Below are 10,000 nucleotides of genomic sequence, written 5' to 3' on the forward strand. Positions count from 1 at the left end.
TAGTTATGAATCGGGTATAGAACCAATGGGCGATGCTTGGTTACAATTTCGAATCCGTTATTATATGTTTGCTCTAGTTTTTGTTGTTTTTGATGTTGAAACGGTTTTTCTTTATCCATGGGCAATGAGTTTCGATGTATTGGGGGTACCCGTATTCATAGAAGCTTTCATTTTCGTGCTTATCCTAATTGTTGGTTCAGTTTATGCATGGCGAAAAGGAGCATTGGAATGGTCTTAGTTCCTGAATATTCAGATAATAAAAAGAAAGAAAAAAGTCAAAATAATAATAACATTGAGTATGAATTCCATCGAATTTCCCTTACTTGATCGAACAACCCAAAATTCAGTTATTTCAACTACATTAAATGATCTTTCAAATTGGTCAAGACTCTCCAGTTTATGGCCGCTTCTTTATGGTACCAGTTGTTGCTTTATTGAATTTGCTTCATTAATAGGCTCACGCTTCGACTTTGATCGTTATGGGCTGGTACCAAGATCGAGTCCTAGACAGGCAGACCTAATTTTAACAGCTGGAACAGTAACAATGAAAATGGCGCCCTCTTTAGTGAGATTATATGAACAAATGCCCGAACCTAAATATGTTATTGCTATGGGCGCGTGTACAATTACAGGAGGGATGTTCAGTACTGATTCTTATAGTACTGTTCGGGGGGTCGATAAGCTAATTCCCGTGGATGTCTATTTGCCGGGCTGTCCCCCTAAACCCGAGGCAGTTATAGATGCTATAACAAAACTTCGTAAGAAAATATCTCGCGAAATCTATGAAGATCGAATTAGATCTCAACAGGGGGATCGGTGTTTTACTACCAATCACAAGTTTTGTCTTGTACGCAGTACTCGTACTGGAAATTATAATCAAGGATTGCTCTATCAACCACCATCTACTTCAGAGATTCCTCCTGAAACATTTTTCAACTACAAGGGTTCACTATCTTCCCACGAATTAGTAAATTAGGTAGGATTTTTTTTACAGAAACAGACAACGAATTAATCTTCATAAATTCGATTTCATCATAAATGCGAAATACTTATCTTATAAAATGACAAATAAAAAAGAAAAGTGCGGGAGAGATAAAAGATGCAGGGTCGTTTGTCTGTTTGGCTAGTCAAACACGGGCTAGTTCATAGATCTTTGGGCTTCGATTACCAAGGAATAGAGACTTTACAAATAAAGCCTGAGGATTGGCATTCCATTGCTGTTATTTTATATGTATATGGTTACAATTATCTACGTTCCCAATGTGCCTATGATGTAGCACCAGGCGGACTGTTAGCCAGTGTGTATCATCTTACGAGAATAGAGTATGGTGTAGATCAACCGGAAGAGGTATGTATAAAAGTATTTGCTCCAAGGAGTAACCCTAGAATTCCGTCTGTTTTCTGGGTTTGGAAAAGTTCGGATTTTCAAGAACGAGAATCTTATGACATGTTGGGAATCTCTTATGAAAATCATCCACGACTGAAACGTATCTTAATGCCCGAAAGTTGGATAGGGTGGCCTTTACGTAAGGATTACATTGCCCCCAATTTTTATGAAATACAAGACGCTCATTGAATGATAAGAAACTAATTACAACTTCGAATATTCAAGGAATATTTGTACATTCTCTTCTAGCTCAAACAGAGGAATTGAGGTTTCATTCGTATTCTTATGGATAGGCTAATAAATAAAAAGAAATAAAAGACAATACATCATTGAGATTCTCGATTTTTGAAGAGACTTTTTTATTTATATTTATTTTATTTCGGACGAGCCGAGACAATAGGATGAACAACAAGGGTTCTGTACCGTGAACTTTGTATCGCGCACATCACTTAGATGAACTCTAGAGAGTCGCATAGAAGGGAATGAAGAAATGGAATATGAAAGAGAATACAAAGAAATAAATGAAAGGGGATCGGCTTCTATTTGTACTGTAGCTGAGATGAGTCTTGGTTATTTCTATCCTTGAACTCCTCTAGACCCGACTTTTTGTTGGGCCTTTCAACCAACTATTTTTATTTTAATCTTTTAATTAAATATGTATGAAGTATTACCATTCTTTTTGAATGTGAGAAGCCGCAGTGTGAACAAATAAAAAAGAAGAGGAAAGATAAGCAAATTTTGTCTTTTACTACATTATAATAGACACATTAGAATAGACTCTTTGCTCATTTTAAAAAGAGAAAAAAATACAAAATAAAATAAATAAAGAGAGGGTTTACTCTCAGATACCTAGCTAGATAAGTATGTATTATGTCGATCCATATCAATTAATTTGTAGAGTAGATACTCATACAAATTAATCATATGCCAGGAACCAGATTTGAACTGGTGACACGAGGATTTTCAGTCCTCTGCTCTACCAACTGAGCTATCCCGACCATTACCGACGCATTATCCTCATAATACTAGATGACTTGGGTCTATGTCAATTAAAAATGAAAACAAAAAAAACGAAAAAGTATTAAATTAAAAGTCTCGAACAGGAATTTCTTGGATCTTCAAAAGGAAGACTTTGTAAATTTCCATATGAGTAATCATATGTATTATGAATCATTCAAATAGGTATTCCTTGCTCAAGAGATTTCTACGTATATCATATATATATCACATCACACTATATCACAAGACTTGTGATAAGAGAACAAAATTCTGCTATGCTAGGATACGCTTGTAAAACGGCAAAGAATAGGATGAATGAGAAACATGAGGAACTTTGAACCACTAACAAAAAGGGTAGGATAAAATAAATAGACAGCAAACGGGCTTTTTGGGGTTGGGGATAGAGGGACTTGAACCCTCACGATTTTTAAAGTCGACGGATTTTCCTCTTACTATAAATTTCATTGTTGTCGGTATTGATATTGACATGTAGAACGGGACTCTATCTTTATTCTCGTCCGATTAATCAGTTTTTCAAAAGATTTATCAGACTATGGAGTGAATGATTTGATTAATGACTATTCTATTCGATTCTTTCTTCAACTTGGAATCGATTCACAACAATTCTTTTTATTTTTCATATTTTCATATAAATATAAATTGATATTGCATATAATAGAAATAAAAAAAAAAATACGGGTTCGGTTCGTCTTTTTTGAGATAGTTTTTCATTAGTATACCTATAAAAAAAATAGGTATATCTTGCATCCTTTCTAGAGTTTCGATATTCGATATAAGGATTCCTTTACCAACAGTCAACCCCATTTGTTAGAATAGCTTCCATTGAGTCTCTGCACCTATCCTTTCCTTTTTTTCTTATTCTCGCTTGCTGAACCTTTGTTCATGTTTATTTTCGTAAAATAATAAAATAATAGGATTTGGCTCAGGATTGCCCATTTTTCATTCCAGGGTTTCTCTGAATTTGAAAGTTATCACTTAGTAGGTTTCCATACCAAGGCTCAATCCAATTAAGTCCGTAGCGTCTACCAATTTCGCCATATCCCCTTTTGTGTCTTGAGATTAGGATCTCATTAGGATGCCCCTCCTTCCCCCTTTCTCCCTCCTTTCCCCCTTCTTTCATTTGTTTATTTTCTTTCGTTTATTTATTTGCTTTCTTTTTATGCGAAACCGTTGAATTTAGTAGATATAGATACAGATTCTTATATCGAAGGGTCTTTACCTATTTTCTTGTTTGTTTATCCGTTTTTCGTCTCTATCGGAGACCCATATTAATTTTTATTTGGTCCAAAAATATTTTATCATTTCTGTATTCGCAATTCAATATAGATGGGTATTTCATAACATATATATGTCCCTCTTACTCTCAGTTTTCTCAGGCAATTTGGTGGAATACTCGAAGGGTCGATTCTTTTTTTCGTCTTAGCTTCTGTCTTTATGAATGAAAACAAAAGAAAGGAGTCTCTCATTATGATCTGGATTTCATTTCTATGGGTTGCATCTTTTTTTCTTTAATTTCATTTTTATTCTTATTATTAGACTATCCTATATAACCATAATAACTAAAAAAATTAAAATGAAAATTGAATTTATTCATTATTAAAATGAAAATGAAATTAATTATTTTTTTATAGTATAATAGCTAGAACTAATTATTTCTATTTAATAACTAGAACTAATTATTCCATTCATTTCTATTTCGAATTCGAAGATAATTCAAATTTTGAGTCTAAAAGAGTTTCATTCTAATTATCTAGACTTATAACGTTTCATTTATATAATCATAAAATATATAACTGCATAAAAAGATTTTGACTCTAATTATCTCTATTTAGAACTCTAAACTAAATAGAAATAAATTTAATCTAGATTAAATCTATTAAATCGATCGATTAAATGAAATCTATATAAAAAATTTTCTATTTCTATATAATTTAGATGTAAAATATACTAAAATATAAAATAAACTAGAAAATAAAAATGGAGTCAGTAATATTAGTAATATTACTATATTAATATAAAAGAAATATAACTAAGATATAAAAAAAGATATTAAATATATTAAATATATAAAATATATAGATAAATAATAAATATATATATAAAATTTTAATTTAAATCGAATTATTAGATTCTATCAACATTAGCTTGAATATTAGATTGAATCTACCATTATTATATTAAATATGTTATATTTATATTAAGTTTATATTAAGTATGGCATTAAAAATTAGAAAAAATTCTAGTTTTTCTAAATTCGAGTCTCTAATTCATATTAATAATTCATATTAATTATGAATAACTAATAGATAGTTAATAGATAAGATCTAATAGTTTGCTGAATCCCTATGGATACCAAATTTCTATTATTTGAGCCCGCTTAGCTCAGAGGTTAGAGCATCGCATTTGTAATGCGATGGTCATCGGTTCGATTCCGATAGCCGGCTTTCCCTATTTGTTTGCTTTTTGCCTTTTTTACATAATTTAGAATGTTTTTTTTGAAATCAAAGAACAAACAGTGAAAAAGCTTTTTCCCCTTTTCTTTCCAATTCTTTCCAAAGGTCAACAATCTGTTTATTATCTCGTCGAAACTTCCAATTAGGGATCAATTTGAGGAGTTAGATCTTTGCAGAATAAATCAAGAAAAAAAGGGAAACTCTTTTGGTTTAATTTATTTATCTATTTAATATTATATTCAATTTATTTATATATTATATCTATTTTATTATATATATTCTAAATATTTTATATCTAAATATTTTATATATTTTTATATTTATATATTAATATTATTTTTATATATTATATATATATTTATTTCTATTTTTTGTATACATTATATACAATACAAAAAACAAAAAGTAAAGTATGGATATTGATCCAATTCATCTCATTAATATTTGTAGTACAATCCTTCAGTCGATTTCGCTTCATTTAGTTCAGTTTTAATTTCGGTTTATGAAATTTCAATAAAATTCAAATTAATAAGGAGTCCTTATGTCACGTTACCGAGGGCCTCGTTTCAAAAAATACGCCGTCTGGGGGCTTTACCGGGACTAACTAGTAAAAGGCCTAGAGCCGGAAGCGATCTTAGAAACCAATCGCGCCCCGGTAAAAAATCTCAATACCGTATTCGTTTAGAAGAAAAACAAAAATTGCGTTTTCATTATGGCCTTACAGAACGACAATTACTTAAATACGTTCGTATTGCCAGAAAAGCCAAAGGGTCAACAGGTCAGGTTTTACTACAATTACTTGAAATGCGGTTGGATAACATCCTTTTTCGATTGGGTATGGCTTCGACTATTCCTCAAGCCCGTCAATTAGTTAACCATAGACATATTTTAGTTAATGGGCGTACAGTAGATATACCAAGTTATCGCTGCAAACCCCGAGATATTATTTCAGCGAGGGATGAACAAAAATCTAGAACTCTGATTCAAAATTATCTTGATTCATCCACCAATGAGGAATTACCAAAACATTTGACCTTTCACACATTACAATATAAAGGATTAGTCAATCAAATAATAGATAGGAAATGGGTTGGTTTGAAAATAAATGAATTGCTTGTCGTAGAATATTATTCTCGTCAGACTTAAACCTAACTAAAATAACAAAACAAGGGTTCTGCCCCCTTTTCACCTGAGTTAAGGTTAAGTAAAGGAAGACAGGGGAATGGGTTTGATTCGGAGATTTTTCTCCTATTCATGTATGATAGATACGTAAGGAGATTTTCATCCCCTGTATGCTATTTTACGTATTCCATATTAAAAAGGAATTGGGAATAGAGAACTAAAGAAGGGTCTAATTCTTTAGTATATGTTCTTATTTGATACATTGTAGTCAGTTACATTGGCGAATTAGGTGAAGGTGCGGAAAGAGAGGGATTCGAACCCTCGGTAAACAAGAGTCTACATAGCAGTTCCAATGCTACGCCTTGAACCACTCGGCCATCTCTCCTACATAATTATTATGGCCGATACCCCGAGCGAATAGCGAGTTACTCATATTAGATTGTTCGATAGGTACGAACAATATCAATTCTAACTAGGAAACTTGCTATAAAAATAGAAAACTTTTCATCACTTTTTTTTTATCACTTTTTCTTTAGCCTCCGGGCTCGAAGAATTTTTAAAAAATGGAATGGGTCTACTTTTATGTTATTTCGTACTGTACACTTCCTTTGTTTGTGAGATCATTTTATTTTCTCACGAGGGGTAATGAAAAGAGTTATAGAATGGATTGCTACCTATGCCTAGATCGCAGATAAATGGAAATTTTATTGATAAGACCTTTTCAATTGTAGCCAATATCTTATTACGAATAATTCCGACAACTTCAGGAGAAAAAGAGGCATTTACTTATTACAGAGATGGTGCGATTTGATTATTATTATATATATATTTTACTTTATTCTCTTTATTCTTTATTTATTATTTACTTTTTTATTTACTTTACCACTCTCAGTCTTAGGAAAAAGACACATTATTCAGAATAGAAAAAAGGCTATTGAAAACAAAAAAGAAATCTACGCTTGTTGAAGGTGAAGTTTATAAATAAAGCAATTCCTTCTGTCGTGTATCCCCGATTAATGCAACCTCAGATGCTTCAATTGTTGATTCGAGTATTGAGCGAAAGGTTACACCTATGGGTCTGTATTGTGGGTCAACCCTACTACACTAGTACCAATAGGCGGCATAGAGGAAGAAGCACTACGCCTAGGAATCAACAACACGAAAACTTTGTTATTAATGATTCCCTTTCTTTATCGGGATCGGAACTAAGAGAAATGGTTGGGACAACAAACATCCATCTTGTTCGTACTTTGGATACCCATATAACCATCGAAGATTGTTGAAGTGACTAATTCCTGGAAATTAAGGAGCGTTGAGAACAAAGAAATTGTTGGAGTTTACTTTTTTATCTAGTACGAACACGCTTGATGGTAAGAAAAGATCTTTTGCAAGAGGGTTGGCTAGAGATTTCTTGTAAAAACATTAGCCCCGCTCAGTTCATAATGACAATATTTCGACCTTTTTTTTAATTCCATGGATTATTCTCATTATGCACATAAAGGAGGAGCCGTATGAGGTGAAAATCTCATGTACGGTTTTGGAACGGAGAATTCTTTGAATCGAATGACGACCGTAACGGATGTCGGCTCAATCCGAAGGAAATTATGCGGAGGCCTTACAGAATTATTATGAAGCTATGCGACTAGAAATTGATCCCTATGATCGAAGTTATATACTATATAACATAGGCCTTATCCACACAAGTAATGGAGAGCATACAAAAGCTTTAGAATATTATTTTCGAGCACTAGAACGAAACCCGTTCTTACCACAAGCTTTTAATAATATGGCTGTGATCTGTCATTACGTGCGACTATCTCCACTATAGAAATAAAAAAAGGAAAGAAAGAGCAAATACGCTAGTAAATAAATACGCTAGTAAATAAACACGCTAGTAAATAAAATACTAGAAAAAAATAGGCTTTCTACATATTGCATCGTCCAAAAACGATTTTTATCAGCTGTAACAAAAAAAGAAACTTCATAGAAGTCGAAATATGAAGAAATATATATGCCTAGATACTTTATTCTATGGATAAAGATCTAATTGATAGAGGAAGCACCGTAAAGATCAATTAGCGAGGTTTTGAGCCGATACAATAAATAAGAACTGCTTATTTATGTCATGATATGAGATAAAAATTAGGAATCGACTTATGTAATAGAGCCGATCCCCTAAGTTATTGAGCAGCGGTGTAGCATCAGATCCCAAAGACAGTAAGTCTTTTTTATGAGGAAGAAGTCTTTTTCAAGGATTCTATATAAATTTCTATATGATATGAAACCGAGATAGTTACCTTTCAGAAAAATCTAACGGACGACAGCCCGAAATGCCTATGCTTTATTTTTCTGAAGGTGGGAGAAAAGATAAAACTTATTATTAATTTAATCCAAATTAGAGTTTGAAACTCATGTAATTAACCCCTTTTGGTTAACCCGAGACAAATCAATAGATCTATGAGAAATCTCATTCAATTGGATATATGGTAGGGTAAAAAAATGGGATACCAAAAGAATTGACTGCCGAGCCGTATGAGGTAGGAAACTCTCAAGTACGGTTCTAAGGGAAGGAATTGAACCGCCTATTTCGACCGGGGAGAACAGGCCATTCGACAGGGGGATTCTGAAATAGCGGAGGCTTGGTTCGATCAAGCCGCTGAGTATTGGAAACAGGCTATAGCGCTTACTCCTGGTAATTATATTGAAGCGCAGAATTGGTTAAAGATCACGCGGCGTTTCGAATAAGAACAAGAGCTCTCTGTTTATTTATTATTATTTTAGTTTTAGGATTCGAAATTCGAATTAGAAATTAGAGAATTCTATTTAATTCTATTTCTATTTAATTTCTATTAAATCCATTTATTTAATATTTAATTTAATTAAATAAATTACGGTACTATTTAAATTATTAAATTCGATTTTCTAGTCAATTTGACTATTTAAATTAAATAGTAAAAAATATTAATTTAATTGGAATTGTTAATTGTGTAATGGTTTGGTTTTGTTGGACCCATGGGTCAAATAAAACGGAGCATTTCTCTCTTTGGGAAAAACCAATCAAAGAATTTCATTATATCCTTTCTCAAATCGTTCTATTTCGTTTGATATTTCGTAAGGATAAGTAATACACGGATATAGCAAAATAAAATATATATATAATATATATATATTTTCTGCTTCTATTTCTATTAAAACTAAAACTAATAAAAACCCCTCAAATGACTAACTATCGATACTGGAGTATCCCGTAGTAATGAATGTGCACGTGATTTGGGATAGAGTAATATTGTTTGTTCTATCTATGTAAGACAAAAAAAACTCCACCTCGGAACTTCTAATTGAGATATGAATACACTACACCGGTTGCACAAAAAAATGGGTTTTGCACCAATGTAAGTAAAGTCCGAAAAGGTTTTATAAGATTAAAAGGTCCGTTGAGCGCCTCATGGATATGTCATAATAGATCCGAACACTTGCCCCGGATCGACTTCCAGATCATAATTGCTCTAGTGAATAACTAAAGAAAAAATAGATAGATAAAAAATAGATAGATAGATGAGAGATAGAAGAGAAAGAAACTAATTATAAGCGTCTCTCATAGGTTCACTAATTACTGACTGTTGGCGGGTCTCTTTGTATGTGTTGTCCGGAAAGAGGAGGACTCAATGATTATTCGTTCGCCGGAACCAGAAGTAAAAATTTTGGTAGATAGGGATCCCGTAAAAACTTCTTTCGAGGAATGGGCTAGGCCGGGCCATTTCTCAAGAACAATAGCTAAGGGACCCGATACTACCACTTGGATCTGGAACCTACATGCCGATGCTCACGATTTCGATAGCCATACCAGTGATTTGGAGGAGATCTCTCGCAAAATATTTAGTGCCCATTTCGGCCAACTCTCCATCATCTTTCTTTGGCTGAGCGGCATGTATTTCCACGGTGCTCGTTTTTCCAATTATGAAGCATGGCTCAGCGATCCTACTCACATTGGACCTAGCGCCCAGGTGGTTTGGCCAAT

The 10,000-nt window shown here is 33.0% G+C and overlaps 1 protein-coding gene, 3 non-coding genes and 1 pseudogene across 4 annotated transcripts in view; 3 read left to right on the plus strand and 2 right to left on the minus strand.

Moving 5' to 3' along the window:
• Positions 1-1,576, plus strand: part of LOC128288453 (NAD(P)H-quinone oxidoreductase subunit K, chloroplastic-like) — a 2,532-nt gene extending 956 nt beyond the window's left edge. The window contains exons 1-2 of the mRNA XM_053024873.1: positions 1-818; positions 1,278-1,576. The exon at positions 1-818 is cut by the window's left edge and continues 956 nt beyond it. Of these exons, the coding sequence (XP_052880833.1) occupies positions 299-818; positions 1,278-1,576 (819 nt within the window). The 5' untranslated portion in view covers positions 1-298. The remainder of the gene's footprint in view (positions 819-1,277) is intronic.
• Positions 1,577-2,312: 736 nt separating this feature from the next.
• On the minus strand, positions 2,313-2,385 carry TRNAF-GAA (transfer RNA phenylalanine (anticodon GAA)). The gene has a single exon. It is a non-coding gene; the product is annotated as a tRNA-Phe (tRNA).
• Positions 2,386-4,778: 2,393 nt separating this feature from the next.
• TRNAT-UGU (transfer RNA threonine (anticodon UGU)) lies at positions 4,779-4,851 on the plus strand. The gene has a single exon. It is a non-coding gene; the product is annotated as a tRNA-Thr (tRNA).
• A 1,429-nt stretch (positions 4,852-6,280) lies between these two features.
• TRNAS-GGA (transfer RNA serine (anticodon GGA)) lies at positions 6,281-6,367 on the minus strand. Its single transcript has one exon. It is a non-coding gene; the product is annotated as a tRNA-Ser (tRNA).
• A 3,053-nt stretch (positions 6,368-9,420) lies between these two features.
• The window catches only part of LOC128288454 (photosystem I P700 chlorophyll a apoprotein A1-like), a 2,719-nt pseudogene continuing 2,139 nt past the window's right edge, over positions 9,421-10,000 (plus strand).

Source organism: Gossypium arboreum, unplaced genomic scaffold, assembly GCF_025698485.1.
Source record: "Gossypium arboreum isolate Shixiya-1 unplaced genomic scaffold, ASM2569848v2 Contig00219, whole genome shotgun sequence".
NCBI lineage: Eukaryota > Viridiplantae > Streptophyta > Magnoliopsida > Malvales > Malvaceae > Gossypium > Gossypium arboreum.